This window comes from Tupaia chinensis, unplaced genomic scaffold (genome assembly GCF_000334495.1).
Source record: "Tupaia chinensis unplaced genomic scaffold, TupChi_1.0 Scaffold000341_1, whole genome shotgun sequence".
NCBI classification, from domain to species: Eukaryota; Metazoa; Chordata; class Mammalia; order Scandentia; family Tupaiidae; genus Tupaia; species Tupaia belangeri.
Window position 1 is genome coordinate 2,998,480 of NW_006159835.1, and position 25,166 is coordinate 3,023,645.

The 25,166-nt window shown below is 40.2% G+C and overlaps 1 protein-coding gene across 1 annotated transcript; it reads left to right on the top strand.

Annotated features, from left to right (window-relative positions):
* Positions 1-1,810: 1,810 nt before the first annotated feature.
* CCT4 (chaperonin containing TCP1 subunit 4) lies at positions 1,811-25,089 on the top strand. The gene is given in 15 exon segments (XM_014589218.2): positions 1,811-2,015; positions 2,018-2,111; positions 9,001-9,053; positions 10,010-10,099; positions 11,832-11,940; positions 13,814-13,956; positions 16,044-16,165; positions 16,452-16,584; positions 17,992-18,131; positions 21,993-22,089; positions 22,173-22,283; positions 22,374-22,504; positions 22,648-22,882; positions 24,552-24,665; positions 24,872-25,089. Coding segments are annotated over 15 exon segments (1,638 nt in total). The 5' UTR covers positions 1,811-1,964; the 3' UTR covers positions 24,887-25,089.
* Positions 25,090-25,166: the final 77 nt, after the last annotated feature.

Sequence of the window (25,166 nt, forward strand, 5' to 3'; positions counted from 1 at the left end):
ATCCTGCTCTAGACAATGATAGCAAGAACTAACATTTTCCATATCATTGCTACATTCCAAACAAAGTATAATCTCTCTTGGTCTGCAGAGCAAGAAAGCAAAGGATCTTAAACAATAACTCACCATGAGCTATCTTTCAGAAATGGGAATGACTGCAGGCTTGCACCTGCAAAATAAGGGCATCTAAATGAGTTTACATCTTAGAAGCATAAAAGAAAAAAATGCATGGAAGGACAAATCTTCATCTTAAGACTTCTGGAAAGCACTATAAAAACTAGAAACCTTATGGCCATAGGCTACAAAGGGCTGATGTTAATTAACTAAGGTCTGAATACCTATAGTCGGGGATTTGGAAACCCATTCCCAAATACAATGAAGTAAATTACCTGACACATTATCTCCACTGGGAAAGTAAGTGGCCAGGTTCCTCCTTGGTGGGCTAAAACCCCTCCCTCCAGCTCTTCAGCAACCCATTCTTGGGACCCCTCCCTGGGTGTTCCTCCTCTCCTCTTAATAAACTTTCCTTTTATCCCTTTTGAAACTTTAATTCTTCCTGAGTGTGAAACAAGACCCTAGTTGGCTTGCAGTTGCAGATTGGCAGAAGTCAGGCCTGCTCATCTCAACTTCCCTCCTCAGTATCAAACAATGCGAGGCTCCAAAGCAAATGACAGTTCCTTCCTTTTTTTTTTTTTTTTAAACTTAGAATTACTTTATTTGCTTACTTACTTATTTTTGGTTTGACCAGAAAGGGACAGAGTGAGAGACAGAAAGCGAAAGTGAGAAGGAAGCTAAAAGGTGCAGGGCAGGACTCCAGCCTTGGTCAGCCATGTGGGAATCCAACACCTTTAATCACCACACCACCGTGCAGGCCCCAGCAAAAGTTTGTTTTTGTTTTTTGAGAGTTTTTTGCTATAGGGCGAATGCGCTCGCCAGAAAGATAGAGACAGAGAGGCAGAGAAATGACCCCCCAGGGGGGATGGCCACAGTCCAATCCCTTCTCCTCCATTCTCCTCTCCGATCTTGGGCACGCCCAGCGTGAGTTTAAGCCACGCCCAGCGTGAGTTTAAGCCACCGGATCCGGGACTGGAACCACCATCGACTACATAGGAGTCCAGGGACATAGCCATTACGCCAACTGCTGCTCCCTTCTTTCCCTCTCTCCATTAATTTTTTTTTTTTTTTTTTGCGAAGGACAGTTTCTAACCATTCCAAATCTCTTCTCCGACTCTCTCAGCTTTTATATTCTTTTTAACTTTTTGTTATAGGGTTCAGGACCCTGCTGGAGGAGGGACACAGAGGAAATGTGAGAGAGCATCCTGCCAGGGAGGAGAGCCACGCCGCAATCCCTTCTTTTTCCACTTGGGTTTTGAGCGGGCACGCAGGCACACACGCCATTCGTGTTTTTCAAACCCCCAGGTCGGCTCAAATCGCGCAGGCAGCCATGTGGACCCGGTCACCTCAACCTCCAACCCATTTATTGACCTCGGATTCCATTTCAAAATGAATAAAACTAAGTTAAACGCACATGTCCCCAGGCAGGAAAAAGTGATCTAAGCCACACCTACTGACAGGTCAAGACAGTTAATAAAGGGGACCTCACACAAAGGGGAGTGGAGAGATATGGGTGTCTTCAACAACCACTTTTAAAATTGCGCGTTGTTATTGCTGCCTCGTGTGAAAGCGCCCCAATATGCTCTTCAACTCCAGCGCCCAGGCTGACAACCAAAAAGCCCGGCGTTTCCCGCCCGCCACCACCTCGCCCGGCACGCGGCGGACAGCCTCCTACGTCACATCGGCGACGCGTCTCCAGCTAAGCCCCCTCTCCGCCTCCGTCTCCGCCCGCCGTCGGTGTCGCTTTCTGGAAGGTTCGTGAAAGCGGTGAACTCGTACCGTTACCCCACGGTGGACCGAAATCCGCGTCCATCCGTCCTTCCCGAGTCCTCGCGGACCCAGCTCACTTTATCATGCCCGAGAACGTGGCACCCCGGAGCGGGGCGCCAGCCGGAGCTGCCGGCGGGCGCCGGAAAGGGCCCTCGGCCGGGGGAAAGGCGCCTATCAGGCCCGCGACAAGCCGGCCCAGATCCGCTTCAGCAACATATCCGCGGCCAAAGGTATCGCTCCCCCGGACTGCCCCGAGTACCACAGAGTCGGGCTCTCCTCTCTTACCCTGGTCGTGGGTGGTATGGCCCATTCCCTCTTTCTGCTGGTTCCCTTTTGTCTTCCCAGTAGACAGCTGTTTTCTGCCGATAACTCCGGACCCGGAGTATGGAGGCTTTGGGACCCTCCACATTCTTGTTTTAGTCACCTATACTTTAACGTTACGGCTTGTGCGTTATTCATCACATGGAGCCGAAAGCAGTTGAGTCTAAAATTGCCCAGGACTGCATGCAGCGGTCCCTACCAGTTTTTGATTCATTTGTATAATACATACACAGTATTTTTCACCTTTGTTATTCTAATAAAAATGCTGTTCTAAGTTTTGAGAAGAATTGAATAAACTGCATATTTAAATTGGGGCGCGGTCTTTTGTACTGAAATGTATGTAAGGAACCGATTTGTCTTGTTTTTGAATAATTATGGAAACGTGCACTGTTTAATTTTGATTGTGTAAACAAGCAAATCAGGAAGCAGTTTACTGGTTCTGTGGAACGGTGTGGCACATAGTGGAAATCAAGACCTGAGCTTGCGTTGTATTGCTTCTATTAGTTCGTGGCCTCCCGTTTTTAATCTGTCAGCCAAAATTTCTTTTAAAAAAATTATTTTGTTTAACTTCATTTATTATTTTTTTATTTGTTTATTTAAATTTGACCAGAGAGGGAGAGGAGAGAGAGAGAGAAAGTGAGAAAGCAAGCCGCCAGGTCCAGGACTCGAACCACGGTCGGCCATGTGGGACTCCAGCATCCTTAACCACCATGCCACCTGCTGGTCTCCGTGCCCCCTGCCGGCCCAAGGAGTTTTAAGCCACCGGGTCCGGGACGCGAACCTAACTACATGGGAGTCCAGCGACATAGCCATTATGCTAACTGCCAAAATTTCTTTACTTGCAAAATTTAGGGAAATGTTTTCGTGTTGGAGTTGAAGATACTAAGAGATAGAAAAATCTGTAAAGAAAAGCGAGAGCAAGGATCTTGCCTTTGTATATATTGAATAGAGTAAGCATTTCATTTTGGTTGGAGAACAAAATTTATTTACAAATGAGATTGGAAAGTTAAGTTGATGCTGTTGAAGGGTTTGGTGCCTTTGAACATTGGGTTACTCTCTCCCAGCCTTAGATTGTTTTTCACTAGAGTAGAGTAATAGCTAATCTGTAGAGTAGTTGTGAAAAAAAATGTGGAAAGACCCATGTGTAAATTTCACCTTATTCTTGTGACTCTGATTGTGGTGATGCTAAAAGATAAGTACACTGGGACTGGCAGGTCGCGGTGGTTAAGGGCACTGGACTCCCATGTGTCAACTGGTTTGAGTCCTAGAATTGGCAGCTTACTCATTGCCTGTCTCACTCTGTCCCTCTCTGGTCAAATTGAAATATATAAATACACGTTCAGGAACCAGCAGTTAGCGTAATGGCTGTGTCGCTGAACTCCCACGTAGTCGACCGTGGTTCACGTCCCTGACCCGGTGGCTTAGAACTCAAGTCGGGCGCGTGTGTGTGCGCGTACCCAAGATCCCTAGAGGAGAATGGAGGAGAAGGGATTGTGGCGTGACCATCCCCCCTGGGGGGTGATTTCTCACTTTGTCTCTATGTCTCTCTCTGTCTGGCGAGCGCAATAGCGAAAACCTCTTGTGTTTGTGTGTGTGTGTGTGTGTATATATATATATAAATATATATATATGTAAAATATTTAAAAAATGAGTTATTTAATTTAATTCAGTTGCTGTAAAGCTTGAGGACCACTGGTCTGAGGAGCATAGCTGATGCTTAGATTTCTTATATTAGGAACAGGATGTTGAAAGATAAATTCTGGGACTATTTAGGTGACCAAAATATATAATGTGTTTGATTTTTTTAGAAAGGGAGATATTAATACAAAATAAGAAATTTAAATTCTTTCTGCATCTGCCCTGTTCTAATTCGTTCTTTTTTTTTAATAGCAGAAAGTACTGGAACTGGGCGATTTATAAAAATAGAAATTTATTCAGCGTGGGGCTAGCCGATGATGTAATGGTTATGTCACTGGACTCCCGTGTAGTTGACTGTGACTTGAGTCCTGAACCTGCCTACCTAAAACTCACACAGGGTGCATGTGCCCAAAATTCCAAGAGGAGAATGGAGGAGAAAGGATTGCCTGATGGCCATACCCCTGGGGGGTGTGATTTTTTTCCTTTTCTGTCTCTGATGAGCGCACAACACCGTATGGCAAAAAAATCTCTCAAAAAGGAAAAGAAATTTTTTCAGCTTATGGTTTGAAGGTTCAGGGGCTACAACCAATGTGGGTCTTTTGGCTGCATTACGTTATGGTAGAGGACATCTGTGTAGATGTGTCTTGGCCCAGAGACAGAAGGAAACCACAGAGGGGGTAAGATTGGACATGCAACAGTCACTTCTCCACTCTGCTCTGGGGATTTTGGGCATACACACATACATGCCTGGCTTGATTTTCTTTTCCTTTTGAGAGGTTTGGGGTGTGTGCGCTCACAGTAGAGAGACAGACGCAGTGAAAGTGAGAAATCACTCACTGGGTGATGGCCATGTTACAAACCTTTCTCCTCCCTGAAATCTTGGGCAGGCACGCACATGTGCTGTGCATGAGTTTCAAGCCACCAGGCCCAAGACTCAAACCACTGTCCGCCATGTGTGAGTCCAATGACATAGTTGCTATGCTGGCCCTCCCTGCCATGATTTTTTTTTTAAAAGAATGATTTATTTATTTATTTTCACATGAGTTTTGCCAGAGAAATGGGGGGCGGGGGACAAGCCACCAGGTCTGGGATTCTAACTGTGTTTGGCCATATGGGAATGTCCAGCGCTCTAACCACCACACCACCTGCTGGTCTCCCCTTCCCATGATATTTAAGCTGCTAGGTCCAAGACTCAAACTGCAGAATTGGCTGTGTGGGATCTAGCTGCCTTAATCTCTATGCCACCTGTTGACCCATGCGTAAGTGTGTCTCTTGCTTCTTCTTTTAAATCCACCAAGTTTAATTGTGAGGACCTCGCCCTAATAACTTTAATCCTAATCTCCTCCAAGGTCCCACCTTTCTTTTTTGTTGGCCTTTTTTTTTTCTTTTCTTTTCTTTTTTTTCTTTAGATTTTTTTTGCTATATAGTGCAAGAGACTAAGAAATCACCCCCAGTGGGATAGCCAGGCCACAGTCCCTTCTCCATTCTCCTCTTGGGATTTTGGGCATACACGCCTGATGTGCGTTTCAAACCTTTGGGTCCGGGATTCAAACCGCAGTCAAATACCTAGGAGTCCAGTGATAGAACCATCACTTCATCTGGTCCCAGGTCCCACCTTTCAGTATCCCAGGAAGAGAATGGATTGCCTAATGGCCATCCCCCCACCACCATGGTGGGGGTCAGATTTCTGAATTCTCACTGTCTCTCTCCAGTGAGTGTGTGTACCCTAAGGCAAAATCCTAAAGTCCTTTAAAAAAAAAAAAAAGGAAGAAGAAATTATATGACCCCATGTATCTATTATTTTAATTATTTAATTTGATTTATTCATTCATTTATTTTTTAATTTGATCAGAGAGAGTGAACGTGAGAAAGCAAGCCGCCAGGTCTGGGAACTGTGTTCAGCCACATTGGATTGTCCAGCGCCTCAGCCATTATGCCACCTGCTGGTCCTGACCCTATGTATCTTAAGTGCTGAGAGCTCAGAAGAGAGGGAGAATACTAGTGTTTTCAAGTAAACACCCTACAAAATGATTGAGGGAAAACTGCTGCCAGGTTTATCTTCAGTTTAATTCTGGAACCCAGTTTTTTTCTAGTATTATCAAAAAGATAATGGTACCATTTGTTATTGATGAGCAGAACCACACACAAGTTAGTAGTAATTCTAGTACTATTCAGCATGAGTTATTTAACAGATGCTACTTTGTGCCCCATCGTATTTTGAACTTTAGACACTTCTAAAGATACATGAAATATAAATATGAACTCTATTTGTGTATTGGGTTCCACAAGAGGAATTTACATTAAGAATGCCCTTAAGTTATGTCCTTAAATAATGCCCTTATCTTTAAAAAGCAGATGGTGTAGTGGTTAAGGTGCTGGACTCCTACATGTCTGGTCACAGTTCGAGCCTTGGACTCAGTGGCTTGAAAATTATGCTGGGCGTGTATGCAAGTTTTCTGAAAATCCTGAGAGGAGAATGGAGAAGGGCAATCTCCCTAGGGGGTGATTTCTCACTTTCTCTTTCTCTCTAGTGAGCTCATGTGTCCTGTGGCAAAAACCTTTTTTTTTTCTTTTTCTTTTTTCTTTTAAAGGCATTTCAAAGTAAGTGCCAGTGCCAGCTGGTGTGGTAGTTAAGGTGCTGGACTCCCTCATGGTCATCTCCAGTTTGACCTGGACCTGGAGGCCTCTTTCTCACTTTTTATTTCACTCTCTGGTGAGCACATGTGCCCTATAGCAAATTAAGTGAAATAAATAAAATGAAGTCATTCCTTTAAAAAAAAAAATAGTGAGTGAGTGAGTGAGTTCCTCTTGTAGAACCATGGCCATGTGTATCCACTAAAATCACTCAACAGTTTGTTCTGACTGGATAATTAAAGTAAACCAGTTACAAAATAATCAGATCAAATATAGTTTCAAAATTATAAGAATCTCAGGACCAGCAGTTAGCGTAATGGCTATGTTGCTGGACTCCCATGTTGTCAACTGCGGTTCACGTCCTGGACCCGGTGGCTTAAAACTCACCCTGGGCGCGTGTTTGTGCGTGCCCGAGATCCTGAGAGGAGAATGGAGGAGAAGGGATTGCAGCATGGCCATCCCCTCTGGGGGGTGATTTCTTGCTTTCTATCTCTCTGTCTCTCTCTGTGTCTGACGAGTGCACGTGCCCTGTAGAAAAAAAACCTACAAGAATCTGCACTTAATTTTTTTTTTTAAAGATGTTTTGGCATGTACTTACTGGAGAGAGACAAAGAGGAAAAGTGAGAACTCGCTCCCCTCCTCCATGGACAATTAAATCTTTTGTCTTGGACTTCTTAAAGAAGAGGGTATAAAGTATTGTTCGTCAATTCCAGTTTCTCTTAGAAAATAATTATAAGTCAATTGATGAGAGGCTATCAGATGGTATGGTGGTTAAAGGTGCTGGACTCCCCATGTGGCGGACTGCGGTTGAGTCCTGGACCTCGTGGCTTGCTTTCTCGTTTTCCTCCTCCCTCTTTCTCTGTCTCTCCCTGATCAAACTGGAAAATAATAATAAATAAAATAAGTCAATTGATAAAATAGGAATATTCTTTTGGACAATTTATAAGAACATAACTTTAGTGGGCAGCAGGTGGTATAGTGGTTGAGGCTCTGGGCTCCCACATGGCCCACTGTGGTTTGAGTTATAGACCCAAAGTCTTGAAACTCACACTGGGGACATGTGTATGCATGCCCAAAATCTCAAGAGAAGAATGGAGAAGAAGGGATTGCTTCATGGCCATCCCTCTTGTGAGGTGAGTTCTCACTTTTCCTCCGTCTTTTTCTGTCTTAACATGCCATATAGCAAAAAGCTCTCTTAAATTTAAAAAAAAAAAAGGCACCTAATTTTCATTCTTTGATTTTTTTTTAATTAATTTTATTTAACTTTATTAATTTATTTTAATTGGGACAGAGAGAGGAAGTGAGAAAGCAAGCCTCCAGATCTGGGACTTGAACTGGGGTTGACCATGTGGGAGTCCAGCACCTCAATCACCATGTCCCCTGCTGGACAGAGAAATATTAACTTAGATAAATAAGAATATAACTTTTGGAATTGTAGGCTGCATATCCAGAAGTGTTTCATAATGTACTGATAATAGTGACTAAAAGCCATGTGATCTGAGGATTTGAAGTTTGTTTTGCTTATAGATTTTGTTTCGTTGATTGCTTTTTGTCAATGGGTAAGTTGGTGGTCAGATGTTTATAATTTTGCTGTGGATGAGCACACCCATAAGGGAAAGAAAGAAAATCACCTACCTAAGAAGGATGGCCACACTGCAGTCCCTTCTCTTGGGATTTTGAGTATCTACATACATACTGTTGGCATGTTTATCAAGCTGCCAGATCCAGGACTTGAATTGTACAGTAGACCATGTATGATCCAGCCACCTCCACCACTATGCCAACAGCTAGCCAAATGTTTATTTTTACTGGCTATCTATATGCCGTGTTTAAATTAGTGAACAAAAAGGTTTTGCTCTCAGATTAAACAAGTGAGTGAATTACATAGTATGTTAGAAAGTCTAGCCTGTACTATTGACTGCTTTTCCTATACTATTGCTCCTGTCCATTAAAGGAATGGAGGAAATAATGTAATCGGAGCTTATAAGTACATTGTACCTTTTAGATATTTAAGGGATGACTAGGTAAATCCTCAAAATGTATTCTGTCATAGGGAGGATACAAATACTATGTATAACAACTTTTTTTTTTCTTACTGTGCCACTGGGTGCATGCATTCACAGAGGAAGAAGGCATTCTCCCTTGGGAATGGTCTTGCCACAGTCCCTTTTTCTCCATCCTTGCCTCCTTTTGGGACTTGGGCTTGCACACACACCCCTAGCATGTTTATCAAGCCATCAGGTCCAAGGCTTGAACTACACAACCAAGCATGTGGGATCCAGCTCCTTAACTACCAGGCTACAGGCTGGCCCATGTATAGCAATGTTAACAAGAAAAGTGGAATGTCATACATTTAAAAGTAATAAAACCATCCATTTCTAGTAGCTGTTAAGGCAATTCATTTTCTTTAGTGGGCATAGTGAACTGTTCATTATATCCTAAAAGGACAAAATGATCATTTGAGAAGACATATTTTGCTATTTAAAGACTTAATTTTGTCTCTTCCCACCCCCTTTTTGTTTATAGCGGTTGCTGATGCTATTAGAACAAGCCTTGGACCAAAAGGAATGGATAAAATGGTAAAAAGCTGAATCATTCAATACCTACGGTATACTACTATTTACACTACTAGGTCATGATAGAGGGTTAAGATGTGCTGTGTAAAAATTGTTAGGTACCTTAAGAGTTCAGAGGAGGTAGAGCTTACTGTAGAATGAACATGGCTAATATTGGATTATCAGAAAAGTGATGATGCGTTTTTACATAGAAAAAGGAAAAATACGTCATTATTTTTCTGACAACCCAGTATAGTTCATATTTTGTTTGTTTTTTAATGCTCTTTAAACAGAGTACATGTAGAGTAGTAGTTGCTACTGTGTAGTTAGGTGGAAAGTATAGTGAGTCCAGGTGTCAGGATGTGTTCAGTGATCCTGTGGTGTCCTAACATGGGTCTGTGGGATTTCAACTTCTGCTTGATTGACTATAGCATCAAACAAATGCATTCTAGTAACTGTTGAATGACATGCCAGCTAACAACCAAAATGAAAGCTAAGAGAATATGGAGTATTATCTGGACATTTAGATGATTATTTCCCCAGATACTCTAAATTGTATCCCTCCTAATAATGTTGCTCTTTTTTAGGGTACTGCAAACCAACTTAACTGTGTTGAGTGTAATAATTGAATTTATCACTTGCGTGGTGCTTGTTGGAAAAAATAGAAATACTGTGTTTCTGGTTATTAATATGAAACAAGAATGAGAGTCATCCTTTTTGTAATCTTTCCTTTGTTTTGGGGGGAAAGGGGATGGTGTCTGGATTCCTTATCTTTAAAAGTACCCTAGAACAAAGCCAGATTTTTTTGTTTTTTGTTTGTTTGAACTTCAATTGCATAGTCTTAAATTATTATACTAACATAAGGAAAAAGAATTTGAAATTAAGCACTATACAAACAAATTCTCCAGTGCAAATTATTAAGATTTAATAGAACTTCTAGTGTGTCACATTTAAATATAACTAAAAATAAATTTTCCCAGATTCAAGATGGAAAAGGTGATGTGACCATTACCAATGACGGAGCTACTATTCTGAAACAAATGCAAGTGTTACATCCAGCAGCTAGAATGGTAAGTATAATTTTAGGTGAGGGTTTTTGTTGTTTTTAGAGAGATTTCTGCTACAGGTCAGAGGGAGAAATCACCCCCCACAAGGCACGGCCATGCTGCAGTCCTTCTCCATTCTCCTCTTGAGATACTGGGCATGCACACACATATACATGCCCAGCCTGAGTTTGAAGCCTCCAGGCCTGGGATTTGAACCACGGTTGGTCATGTGGGAGTCCAGTGATGTTATTATACCATCTGCTGGTCCCTTTTTAAAAATTATTTTAAGAATTACTTTAATTTTATTTATTCATTGATTTTATTTTAATTTGACCAGAGAGAGACATGGGGTGGGGGTGGAGTGAGAAAGCAAGTTGCCAGGTCCAGGACTTAAACCATGCAGAGCCTTAACTACCACGCCACCTGCTGGTCCCCTGGTCCCTTTTTATTTTTTTAATAAAGTGCATTGCTTGATATTTGATAGTTGAATTTATTTATTTGATCATATGATACTTAAGCCTGATAAAAACTATGTTAAGCAGGCATATTCTTGGGGTGTATTATATGTTTAGCATTATACTTTACAGTGTAATATAATAAACATATATCAAGTTTCCTTGTCCATAGAAATGTGCCATACAGTTGAGGAAGAAGGAGATAAAAGCATAAATGATACCTTTTTTAGTATAGATTATTAGTTTAATGGTTGTTGAAAGAAAAAAATGTGCAAAATAGTGTCAGAATTTGCCCTCAAGTTTATTTCATTACTATTTAACTAAGGAGCATAATGATATGCTAGTTGGTGTTGAGTAAGAATTCACCATCGTAGCAAAAGATGCTTAGAAAGAGATTTTATTTATTTAGTTTTATTTATCATTTTTTAAAAAAATATGATCAGAAAGAGGGAAAGTGAGAATGCAAGCCACCAGGTCCGGGACTCAAATCAGGATCAGCCACATGCTATTATATGACATTCCCAGCCACACACCCCCCCTTAGAAAGTGATTCTTTGTCTTTTAATTATGCAAAGGTGACTTTTTTTTTTTTTAAGAGGTTTTTGCTATAGAATGCCTGTGCTCCCCAGAAAGACAGAGAGACGGAAAGCAAGAAATCACCCCCTGGTGTGTGGGGAGTGTGTGTGGCCACGCCACTGTCTCTTCTCCTTCATTCTCCTCTTAGGATCTTGGGCACACATGCACACGTACCTGGTGTGAGTTTAAGCCACGGGTCCAGGACTCGAACCGCAGTTGACTTCATGGGAGTCCAGTGACATAGCCATTACGCCAACTGCTGGTCCCTGCAAAGGTGACTTTTTAAATGAGTCAGATCATGTTCACATTGGATCAGATAAACTTGACAAAGGACTCTTAAACTAATACTCTGTTTTCATCTGGTATACCCCAATTCAAAGCTTCCAAGTCTGCAGGTTACCTATGATGTAACATTTAAGGTTTTTAATAGGGATTTAGGAATTTTCGTTTTGAGTAGCTGGGTGGGGGGAAGCAAGTTTACATTCCACAATCTGAACCAAAATCTATATTGCCTCTTATGGAAATGTTTGTAAGTAGAATTCTGTATACCACAAATGTGTCTGTCTTCATTTTTAAATGAAGCCCCAAGTAAACAACAAGTAAGGATTAAAGACTGATGTTGAATCTTCAAATTCTGTTTTTGTGATACTGATGTGGTTTGAATTAGATGTTACCAGGTTCTCATGTTTCTTACTGAATAGCTTGGCTTGTGTTTGTTCCTATAGTTGGTGGAGCTTTCCAAGGCCCAAGATATAGAAGCAGGAGATGGCACCACATCAGTAGTCATTATTGCTGGCTCTCTTTTAGATTCCTGTACCAAACTTCTTCAAAAAGGTGAGATGTGCTTTATTAACCAAATAAAGACAAATGTTTTTGAAAAACTAGAAGAAAATCCAACTTTTTTATTTTGTTTTGTTTTTGGGCATGAGGTGTGTCGACTCACAGGAGAGAGAAACTGAGAGGGATAGTGACATAGGGGGTTGGCCATGCCACATTCCTTTCCCATTCTCCTCTTGGGATTTCGGGCACACATGACAGAGACACCTGATGTGTTTTTCAAACTGCCGAGGCTGTGACTCAGACCACAGAGTTGGCTATGTGAGATCCACCACCTCAACCACCACGCCATTTGCTGCCCCAAACCAACCTTTTGTTGTTGTTATTTTAAAAGAAATACTTTTGCTATAGGGTACGTGTGCTCAGTGAGAGACAGAGACAGAAAGTGAGAAATCGCCCCCAAGAGAGGGTGGCCATGCTGCAGTCCTTTCTCCTCTAGTCTCCTCTCAGGATTTTGAGCATGCTAATACACGTCCCCAGTGTGAGCTTTAAGCCCCTGGGTCTGGGACTCGAACTGCAGTCAGTTGCATAGGAGTTCAGTGACGTAATCATACCATCTGCTGGTCACCCAAACCAGCCTATGCTTAAATGATACTGGATTTAAGATTTAATGTAATGACTTAAACTTTTTTTCCTTTAAGAATTATTTATTTATTTAATTCCTTTTTTTTTTTTTTTTGACCAGACAGAGACAGACAGAAAGGGAAAGCAAGAAAGCAAGCCTCTAGGTCCAGGACTCAAACCGCAGTTGGCTGTGTACGAATCCAGCGTCTTTAACCACCATGCCACTTGCCGGCCCCCAAAACTATTTATTTCATTTTATTTACTTATTATTTTAATTTGGAGAGAGAGACTCACAGAGAGAGAGAAAGTAAGAAAGCAAACCACCAGGTCCTGGATTAGAACTGTGGTTGGCTATATGGGAGTGTCCAGCACCTTAACCACCAAGCCATCTGCTGGTCCTGACTTGAAACTTTTTATCAGGAATTCTCACGTTTTTGTATTCTTCTGTGTTTATAATACAAATCAAAAGGTTTTCTTCTGATATCTGTCAGCCTTCTCTTTGAAATGTCACAGGATTTTGCTTTCTTTTTGGCTGACGGGCACTTGTGCTTGCTGGAGATTGGGGTGGGAGAGAGGAGAAAGAACCCCCCGCCCCATGGGTCATGCTGTAATCGTCCATTTCTCCTTTTGAGATATGGAGCACACGTGCACATGGACCCAGTGCATTTTTCAGGCTGCTGAGTTCAGGACTTGAATCTCATAGTCCTTGTGGAATTCAGCTGCCTTAACTAACATGCTACCGGCTGGCTCAGGATCTTGCTTGTCAAATAGGATTGGTGGTGGTATCACTACTAGACTCTAAATGAGAAAGGTGATTTGGGAGAGGAAGTAAGGATTCTTCCTTTGATAAATAGTGTTTAGTCATAGTAATGACTAATTACTATACCTATTACATAAACTCGTGATGTTTCTCTTGGGCACCCACGCACACATGCCTGGTGTTAGTTTAAGCTACTGGATCCGGGACTCAAACCTCAGTCGACTACATGGGAGTCCAGCGAAATAGCAATTATGCCAACTGCTGGCCCCAATTTGTGATGTTTGAAAAGTATAAAATTAATATTTAACCTTGTATCACCTAACACATGAGGATACGATTGATGTTTTTCAAAGTAAACGGCAGTTATTAGCCATGATTATCAGTTAGCTTACTTAAGCTGTTTTATTTACTGAAGTATAAGTTAGTTTGCAATAAATAGTAAAATTTTAGGGTGCTTTGACATTTTTAATAAGAAAAATTTTAAGTTGTGTCAAATGTATAGTTTATCAATTATAATTAAATAACTAGATTTTCCACAAATGACAGGAATTCATCCAACTATAATTTCCGAGTCATTCCAGAAGGCTTTGGAAAAGGGAATTGAGATCTTGACTGACATGTCTCGACCTGTGGAACTGAGTGACAGAGAAACCTTGTTAAATAGTGCAACCACTTCATTGAACTCAAAGGTGAGAGGAGCACTGGCTGTGAAGATAGAAATTACAGTGTGTTACTCTTATGCTGTGATTCTCGTTACTGTATGGTTTTCAGATATTAAGTCTGAAAGTAACTGAAGTAATTTGTGTAAGTGAATTGATTTGAGTAAGGTTATGAGGTGAAATGAGCTATAAGGCTAACAAGCTAGGGAATTAGAATAATATGTGCCGTATCTATTTGTGGCTTTTCAAGTCAGTGAATTTTGATAAAGCTACATAATTTAGTATAAGTTACCTGCTAGAAATCTTTCCATCTCCTAAATCAGAAAGACTCCCATAAAATGTCTGACAATACAGCTACTTTTTATTGAATATTTAATGTGCTTTATTATTATAGTAAATTTTTTATATTTGTCTTTCCTAGGCTTTAAGATACATAGTCATATCCCCATTTTACAAATGGGAGAATAGATCTAGTCAAGTAATTTATCCAAGGCCCCTTAAATGGAACTGAGATTTGAACTTAGAATAAGTTGCCCATCCATGGTTCATCTCTTAACTAATACCTGTATTGCTTTTCTAGTTATCAAATGTAAAGCAATCATGTACTTCTGAATTTCTCGGGCACTCTTGTCACATTCTGTTTTGTGTCCTGTATCATCTCCCTCATCTGTCAGTTCTTTTTCCTTTTCATCAGTTTTGTTTTTTTCTTGTTTGTATTTTTTCCCATGTGAGAGAGAGAAATAGGCATCCCTAATAGGATCTTCATATTGTGATCTACCCCCTAGCCTTAGCCACCAAGACCATAGGAGCACATGTGTATGCCTAATGTGTAGAGGTAGACCTCAGGAAATGAACATGGGACATTCCCATGTGGACTCAGCATCACAGAACATTGTGTTACCACTGTGCCACTCACTGGCTGTCCCTTCTTATCGATTTTAAGACCCATATGTTCAGGCTAGCCCACAGCCTGGTAGTTAAATGAGTTCCATATGGCTGCCTTGTAATTTGAGTCCTGGACCTGGCAGCTTCTAAAACACGCCAAGCACATGTGCATGCATGTCCTCGATCCTAACAATGTAGAGTAATGAGAAGAGATTTTGGCTTGACCATTCCCCATTAAGGATGCTTTCTCCCTCTCCTCTTGCTTTCCATCTGTCTTTTTCTATTGAGCACACATACCCTCTATCAAAAAAAAGCTATACATTTTCTTTGCATGTTAAGTGGAAAGCTAGATGGTATTAGTGACACTGAGTGATATCATTGAATGTCCCCAGAACTAATACAAATAGTTTAACATAATGGTTGCAAGCATCAATCGAAGAGCCCAGATGGATTGTGTTCAGTGTTGGCTCTACCATTTGACTAAGCTATATGAATTGGGTAAATGACTTAATGTTTTAATTTTGTCATCTAAAGATTAAATGAATTAATGTATATAAAGTAGTAAAGCCACTCCCTGGCATGTAATATATAATAAAAATTAGCCAACAGCTATTGTCATCAGCTCCTCAGTATTAGGGGTGCATGTATATAATACTAATACTTTGTCACACTTTCATGTTATATATAAAACTTCCACTTAAATAGATTTTTTTTTTTAATTTTAATTTTCTATAAGGCTATTGGTAATTTTTTTTTTTTTTGAAGAGATTATTGCTATAGGGCGCGTGCACTCGCCAGACAGAGAGATAGCGAGAAGTCACCCCACAGAGGGGATGGCCACACCGCAATCCTTTGTCCTCCATTCTCTTCTCTGGATCTTAGGCACGCATGCACATGCGTGAGTTTTAAGCCACCGAGTCCGGGACGCGAACTGTGGTCAACTACATGGGAGTCCAGCAACATAGCCATTACACTAAGTGCTGGTCCCAGGCTATTAGTAATCTTGACAGTTGTGATCACTATATTAATAAAAGCAAGTATATTTTTATTTTGAACCCTCCGTGACTGACATTCTGAGTGCAAAAGGCAGTTTTATGGAATTTCTTAATGTTATCCTTTCACCACTTGCCATTTCACATCACCCAAAAAAGTCACTAAATGTCCTTGACTGTCTTGTCATTGAAAAATTAAGAAAATTTTTCTATAAAGTTAACTTTTATTTTTAATTCTAGGTTGTATCTCAGTATTCAAGTCTGCTTTCTCCAATGAGTGTAAATGCAGTGATGAAAGTGATTGACCCAGCCACAGCTACCAGTGTAGATCTTAGAGATATTAAAATAGTTAAGAAGCTTGGGTAAGCATCTCTAATTTTAAATTTAATAATAAAAGTTTGAAAATGAGCATAACTTAGCAAAAATAAGGTTAAGGGGAAAATAGGTAAAAGTCACAAAGCTTCCTTGTTTTGCTTTGTCTCCTTTCTGATGTTATGGCAGTACTGGATGAAAGAGGTCTACGAATGGGGTACTAATAAGAGGGAAGCTAAAGCACATTTGATTGAACTGGTGATTTTTAAAATCTGTTAGCAGTTTATTCAACTAGGAGATTTCTGCCCCTTAACTATCTCTTACCTTTTTTCTTAGTGGGACAATTGATGACTGCGAGTTGGTGGAAGGTCTGGTTCTCACTCAAAAAGTGGCAAATTCTGGCATAACCAGAGTTGAAAAAGCTAAGATTGGGCTCATTCAGTTTTGCTTATCTGCTCCCAAAACAGATGTAAGTAGAATCAAAGTGAAATTTGTTTTGTGCTTATGTTTTTCTTTCTAATAATGCAGATACTTGCTTAGTAAAAATAAAAAATTCTGATACTAGGCCAGCCAGATGACATGGTCGTTAAGGCCCTGAATCCCACGTGGCCGAGTATGTAGTTTTAAGTCCTGAACCTGGAGTCTTGGAAAATACACTAAGTGCATTTGTACATGCCCAAAATCCCAAGAGGAGAATGGAGAGGGGATTGCAGCATGGCCATCCCCCCAGGGGATGATTTCTCACTTTCTCTCTTTGTCTTTCTCCAGTTAGCTCACATGCCCTGTGGCCAAAAAAAAAAAAAACTTAATAATTATAAAAAAGGTGAAATTGGTGATGAACTGATATTAGTAAGTGAAAAGCATAGATCAAAGAATTAGTAGAATTGAGACAAAAATAGAAAGTGTTGGTACCACAAGTAAAACAAATCTATAGCCTTAATTAGCTGTTACTTGAAATTGAATGCTGACTTATTTCACAGATTACAAAAACAACTAGGGATATGTATGGAATAAAAATAAATTATTGCATACATGGAATTCTCAGATTATAGCTTGCTTGGGGGTGGGGGAAAGGCATGTGGTCACACTGCAGTCCCTTCTCTATTTATCCATCGTGTCAAGATTGTGGGCGTATGTGCACATGGACCTAATCTTAATTTTCCAGCCCCCAGATTGTAGCTTCACCCAGCCAGCAGCTTACAGATCTTTTCTACATTTGTACAAATGGAATTTTAGATTATAAGTATTAAACTGATACAGAGAAATTGTCTTTTACTTATGTATTCCCATATCTTTTAGTTAAAGGTGCCATTCTCTAATAGGTTTGGTTGGTACCTAAGTCAGATCTGCTCTCATTTTGCATTATAACTAACAGGTTTCCTGTTTAGTAGTTTGATTCTCAAAGGTTTAGCTCAGACAGAAGTTAAATATTGTTTATGTCTTTGATAAAAACAAGTCTTCTCAGTGTACCATTTTTATAATAACCTGTAGAACGAAAAGGATACACATGAAATTTATGTACTACATATTCTGTTTGTGTGTATAAGATTGACATTCAGGAAACAAGATAATTAAATTTTGTGATTGTCAAAAATGTACTTGCAAAACATTTTTAAAAGACATAAACGGATATAGTCAAAAGTAAAAGACTTAAGTTTGGTGCCTGTATGTTTCTTTCCAAACCCTTACTTATGCCTTTATAATTTATTGTTTGGTGTGATTTGGGTTGACTTTACACTGTACACGATATTTTGATCTTATTTATTTTTTCTTGATATACTTTACTTTCATTTAATTTCCTTTAGCATTTTCACTTTAAATGTCTTTTCTCACTGAGTCTTTTATAGTGCAAATTATTACTTTTGTCCCCAAACAGATGGATAACCAAATAGTAGTTTCCGACTATGCCCAGATGGACCGAGTGCTGCGAGAAGAAAGAGCCTATATTTTAAATTTAGTGAAGCAAATCAAAAAAACAGGATGTAATGTTCTTCTCATACAGAAGTCTATCCTAAGGTGTGGGGCTGTTTATTTTGTTTGTCTGTTAATGATAATTGGGTTAGGATCCCTACTAGCTGCTTCTTTTTTTCTTTTCTTCTTTTTTTGGAGAGGTTTTGCTATAGGGCACGGGTGCTTGCCAGAGAGACAGAGAGACAGAGAGACAGAAAGGGAGAAATCACCCCCGACGGGGGATGGCCACACCGCAATCCCTTCTCCTCCATTCTCTCAGGATCTTGGGCACGCATGCACACGCGCCTTGCATGAGTTTAAGCCACCAGGTCTGGGACTCGAACCGCAATTGACTGCATGGGAGTCCAGTGACATCGCCATTATGCTAACTGCTGGTCCCTCAAATGGATTGTTTTGAAAAGGAAATATATTGTCTACTAGGAAGACCAAAGAGCCATTTTTAGAGAGGCGAAGAAAAATAAATAAAACCCTGAGGGCGGTGGACGACGTGGGATTCCAGCGACATAGCCATTACGCTAACTGCTGGTTCCCTCTACTACCATTTTTTTAAAATCTATTATTTTATTTAACTTTATTTATTATTATTTTCCAGTTTGATCAGAGAGAGACAGAGAAAGAGAGAGGGAAAGTGAAAAAGGAAGCCACCAGGTCCAGGACTTGAACCGTGGTCGGCCATGTGGGAGTCCAGCACCTTTATCACCACACCACCTACCAACCCCAATAATTATTTATTTATTCATTCATTTATTTTTTAGTTTGATCAGAGAGAGACAGAGGGTGAGAGCGAGAGAGAGGAAGTGAGAAAGCAGGCCACCAGATTCAGGACTCAAACTTTGGTCGGTCATGTGGGAGTGTCCAGCGCCTTAACCATCATGCCACCTGCTGGTCCTCTACTACCAATTTTTAAAGAAACATTCGAGATGGTTAAATCACCAGTAATCTAGAATGGGTTCGTATTCATAGACTTTTTAATATTTTGATTAATAAAAAATAGGTTCACCATTTTTTGTTATTATTTCAACCTGGGGAATATAATCTTTGTAAGATCAGGATCCTAAGTTTGATCTAAAATTTGTTAGCTAAAAGATATTTAATGGTCTATGAAATTCTTTCCCTTGAAATATCGAAGTTCTTGGGACCAGCAGTTAGTGTAATAGCTATGTCGCTGGACTCCCATGTAGTCGACCGTGGTTTGTGTCCCAGACCTGGCGGCTTAAACTCACGCCGGGCGCATCTGCGTGCGTGCCCAAGATCCCGAGAGGAGAATGGAGGAGAAGGGATTGCGGTGCGGCATGGCCATCCCCCCTGGGGAGTGATTTCTCGCTTTCTATCTCTTTGTCTCTGTATGGCGAGCATACGCGCCCTATAGCAAAAACCTCTTAAAAAAAATAAATAAATACCAAAATTCTTTTGGGGGAAATTATTTGCAGTCTGAAGATCAAAAAATTTCTGGTCCAGCCATGGTAGCATGCCTTGGTAGGTGCAGCTCCTTGGCACACTGAAGCTACATGGGAGGATTAATTTCCAGCCCACCCTAAGAAAAGCTGGATATGGTGGTACAAATATCATGGTCACAGCTGCTTGGGAAGAAGGTTTTGTAATGGGAAGATGCTGTCTTGAAAAGGGAAAAGAAATCTCCAAAGTAATCCTTTTTTCCCTTTGGTGTTTTATTCTAATAGGCACATTCCCATTCACTTAATATGTTATACCAGAAAGTACTGTGCATTTTGGTTTTATCCTCAATAAAGAAATGGAAGGCAAGGTTCTAATCTCGGGTCATGTTAATAGCTGGTGGATGTTGAGTAAATTGATCCCAAAACTCAGTTTGCTTTTTCATACAACAGAGATAGTAAAATATGCCTAAAGGTGTTTAGATCATTTCATACAATTTTAGGGAAAATGTAAATTTTAATCATACTTCTAAATTCAAGAAGCATCAATAAACTTTCAGTTTTCTGCATGTGCTCAGTAAGAATGGTGATCTTTTATCTCACCAGAAAAAAATCATGATGGGTGCATGTGCACCCAAAATGGCAAGAGGAAAATGAAGAAGGAATTGTGCCATGGCCATCCACCTTGGGAGGGTGATTTATTACTTTCTCTTCTCTCTATGTGAGTGCAGGCACCCTATGGCAAAAAAACTAAAATAGTGTCATTGAGGGAAGTAACTGTGTGTGCACGCATGTGCTATAAGGTGCCTGTGTTTGCCAGAGAGAGAAGGAAATTGAGAAATCACCCACACACACACACCCTGAGGTGATGGCCATACCACAATCCCTTTTCCATTCTGTTGATATTTGGGCAAGCATGGCGCCCAGGGTGGTTTTTTTTCAAGCCACCAGATCTGGGACTTTACCTGCAAGGTCAGCCATGTGGGTCAGCCACCTTCCTCTAACCACTATGCCACCTGTTGGCCCGAGGATGGGTACATTTTGTTTGTTTTTTAGGGTGGTTTTTTTGTTTTTGTGTGTGTGTGTGTGTGTGTGTTTTTGGTTTTTTGGGGTTTTTTGACCATAGGGCATATGCACTTAGAAAGAGAGAAAAAGGGAAAATGATAAATGACCCTCCAGAGGGGATGACCAAGCCACATCCCTTCTGCATTTTCCTTTCAGCATTTTGGACATACCCACACATGTGTACCCAGCATAATTTCTCTCTCTCTCTCTTTTTCTTTCTTTTCTTCCTTCCTTCGAGAGATTTTTTGCTATAGGGTACATACACATGCTGGACAGAGAGACAGAAAGTGAGAATTCACTTCCAAAGGGGGGGTGGCCATACTACATTCCCTTCTCTCCCACACTCTTCGTGGGATCTTGAACACATATGCACACATGCCTGGCATTAGTTTTTAGCTACTGTAGCTGAAACTTGAATCGTAGTTGACTGCATGGGAGTTCAGTGACATAATCATTACACCATCTTCTGGTACCCTGGCATGATTTTTAAGCCACTGGGTCTAGGACTCTAGGTTCAGTGGGCCGTGTGGGAGTCCAGCACCATAGCCACTCACTATACCTATTGTACCTGTGAGTGAAGGGTACCTTTTAATATTGGAATGAAGATAAAAAATTTTCAGTAGAGGGAGTAGCATTTGACGTGATAGCTATGTCACTGGACTCCTGCGTAGTCGACTGTGGTTTGAGTCCTGGACCTGGTGGCTAAACTCACTCTGTGCGTGTGTGCGCACGCGCGCCCAAGATCCTGAGACGATAATGGAGAAGGGATTGTGGCATGGCCATTCCCCCTGGGGGGGTGATTTCTCTCTCTCTGTCTCTACCTTTCTGGCGAGCGTACACACCCTATAGCAAAAACCTTTCCAAAAAAATTTTTCCAGTAGAATTGTCTTTTAAGAGTGTGGAGCTTGGGGCCGGCAGGTGGCATAGTGGTGAAGTTGCTAGACTCTCACATGGCCAACAACAGTTCTGAGTCCCTGACCTGGAGGCTTGCTTTCTCACTTTCTCTCCCCACCTCTGGGGAATTAAAATTATAAATTAATTAAATAATTATTTAAAGAAAAAAGAATGTGAGCTTATAAACTTAAATATTTAAAGCATTTGGCTTTGCTAATGTGACAGACCATTTAAACAACAGTAAAATAACCCTTAAAAAGCAGTCGAATCCTGGGACCAGCAGTTAGCATAATGGCTGTGTCGCTGGACTGTTTGAGTCCCAGACCCAGTGGCTTAAACTCATGCCAGACGTTTGTGCGTGCATGCCCAAGATTCTGAGAGGAGAATGGAGGAGAGGGGATTGTGGTGTGGCCACGGGGAGGTGATTTGTCGCTCTCTGTCTTTCTGGCATACACATGCGCCCTATAGCAAAAACCTCTCAAAAAAAAAAAAAAACAAAGTCCAAAATTTTTTTTTCAAACCTAGCAATGATATAGTCATTTCTTTTATATTTTAGAGATGCTCTCAGTGACCTTGCATTACATTTTCTGAACAAAATGAAGATTATGGTAGTTAAGGATATTGAGAGAGAAGACATTGAATTCATTTGTAAGGTAAAGTATTACCATCTATGTATGTGAAAATGTCCATCAATTAAATAAATGTCTTGATTTGAGAACTTGAATGTTTTTTTCAGACAATTGGAACCAAACCAGTTGCTCATATCGACCAATTCACCACTGACATGCTGGGTTCTGCTGAGATAGCTGAGGAGGTCAATCTCAATGGTTCTGGTAAACTGCTGAAGGTAATAATGTTATAATTAAACTTATATTTGCCTGGGTCTTTTTGGTAACTCTTAACTTCTAATACATAATTTGGAATTTGTTTCCTAAAGATTACAGGCTGTGCAAGCCCTGGAAAAACAGTTACAATTGTTGTTCGAGGTTCTAACAAACTGGTGATTGAAGAAGCTGAGCGCTCCATTCATGATGCCCTATGTGTTATTCGCTGTTTAGTGAAAAAAAGGTAATATAAATGTTACATTACTAAGTAACGTCTTGAACATAAAAGCATGTCAATTTTGACTATTTTTAAGGCATAATAGTGAATTATTAAAAATAGCTTTCTGTTGGATAAAATAAACTAAAAAAAAAAATTGTGAATTTCAGAGCTCTTATTGCAGGAGGTGGTGCCCCAGAAATAGAATTGGCCCTACGATTAACTGAATATTCACGAACACTGAGTGGTATGGAATCCTACTGCGTCCGTGCTTTTGCAGATGCTATGGAAGTCATTCCATCTACACTGGCTGAAAATGCTGGCCTGAATCCTATTTCTACAGTAACAGAACTAAGAAACCGGCACGCTCATGGAGAAAAAACTACAGGCATCAATGTCAGAAAGGTAATTTGATTTTTAATCATTGCAGAAAATGTTGATTAATATAAAAATATTGAAAGCTTTATAATTAAAAATAGTATAATCTTGGACTTATATATGAGACCTGATCACATTAATGTATGCCATTGACAAAGGATGATGTTGATGGCTTAGTGAAAAGTAATATTTTGTTCATTAATTCCATCACTTACTGACTGGTTTTTAGCAAGTTACTTAGTCTGTTTTTCAGTTTTGTCAATTGTAAAACTGGGATAATTAATAGATTCTTCGTAGACCCATTGTGAGATTTAAATCCCTCACTAATGAGAAAGCTCTGAGATCCATGATTGGCATAAGTATATGCTGTGTAAATATTAACGGTTGCTCCTGTTGTGAAGGCCAGGTAGCACTCATGTAGGATGAATACCCAGAACAGCAATAACGGTCTCTTTGTTGCTGATAGTTTGTTGTGGAGACAACACTTATAGGATAAAAACAATAATCCAAGGTGACATTGTCTTAAATGGTACAGAACTCCAAAGGATGGCACTACCTGGTTAAGAAAAACTTTATGAGAAGCAACTTGGTTTAGTAGAGGATGAGGAAATTTCAGATGGGGAGCAGGGGTTTATAAGTGAGCAGGACAAAGAACTTAATCAACCTGTTTAGAGCATTGGTTATATATTAATAACATAATGGACTTTGAAGTTAGAAAGATCAGGTAAAATCTAGAATTAGGCTGTGATGAGTATTTTAAGGAGGGAAGACAGGAGACAAGGATGCCCATTACAGCCATTAGCAGTAATCCTGAGATAAAGGGAAGCAGGATAGCACAATGAAGAAAGTTAAATAAAGTAATTTTTTTAAATAGATGAATGAATGAATAAATAAAATTTAGTCTTTTTTTTTTTTAATTTAGAGGTGATTTAAACCTTAAAGATATTTTTTGGAGAGATTTTCGCTATAGGGCACGTGCGCTCGCCCGACAGAGAGAGACATAGAGACAGAAAGCAAGAAATCACCCCCCAGGGGGGATGGTCACCCTGCAGTCCCTCCTCCTCCTGTCTCCTCTCGGGATCTTGGGCACGCATGCACACGCACCTGGCGTGAGTTTTAAGCCATCAGGTCCAGGACATGAACCACGGTCGACTACGTGGGAGTCCAGTGACATAGCCATTACGCTAACTGCTGGTTCCCAAGATCTTAAATTTTTAACTACTGTGGTCATCTACCTGATTTTGCCAGGATTTTTTTTTTTCTTTTTTTCAGTTTTTGTTATAGAGTACGTACATGCTCTTCGTTGGAGAGAGACAGAAAGGGAAAGTGAAAAATCACCCCAGGAAGGATGACCACATTGCAGTCTTGCAGAGACATGTCCTTCAAAGACCTGAATTGAACTGTCAACCATGTGTGGGATCTAACTGGCCATGTTGTCAGGCTGTTCATTAGATCAATATTTGAGGTGTACATGTTTTAGAGTTAATATTGGAGGAATTCAGTGTTAATTCAGTTCTCCCCGAATTTTAGTTCAAGTAACCTATAGTGTAGAGAAGAGCTTTAGCTGAGTGTCTTAGTATAGTGTACCAAGGCCAGGCAAAAATAAGGTTTGAAAATGTCATGAGGCATGCTGGTGATAGTGTGATTATTAATGTGTAATTTCAGATACTAAAAAGCAACTTGTGTTGATTTTCAGGGTGGTATTTCCAACATTTTGGAAGAACTGGTTGTCCAACCACTGTTGGTTTCAGTCAGTGCTCTAACCCTAGCAACTGAGACTGTCCGGAGCATTCTGAAAATTGATGATGTGGTAAGCATTATGTATGTAACTAATTTTCCTACAAGGTCAAAAAGGTATGTAACTGAAGGTTTTTATTTTTGGTGTTTGTCAGTCATCAGGGTAGTGATTGTTTATACTTACACCTTTATTTCATCTGTAAAAGTTGAAGGAATTTAGTTAATTGCAGCAACAATTTTTTTATTAAGACGTTTAAACCTAATTTTTTCTCTTGCCAGGTTAACACTCGATAATCTGGGTAACACTGGCTGACTCGCACTGTTATGACCACCAGTATTACGGCTGGAGTGAAAGAAGATTATCTTTATTCCTTTTGGTTTGGAAGATTGTTTCCTCTCTGAATTACTGGGCTTGGTCTTCTAGTTGGCACCCACTTGAAGTTGTATTGAACAAATTGATGAAAATATTAAACATTTGGTTTCAAAAGGCAAATGAATTTACTCCCTTCCCCTCCAACATCCTGTTACGTCTCGTACCTTTTATTTATTAGTTAAGTTTGTTTATTTCTTTTGT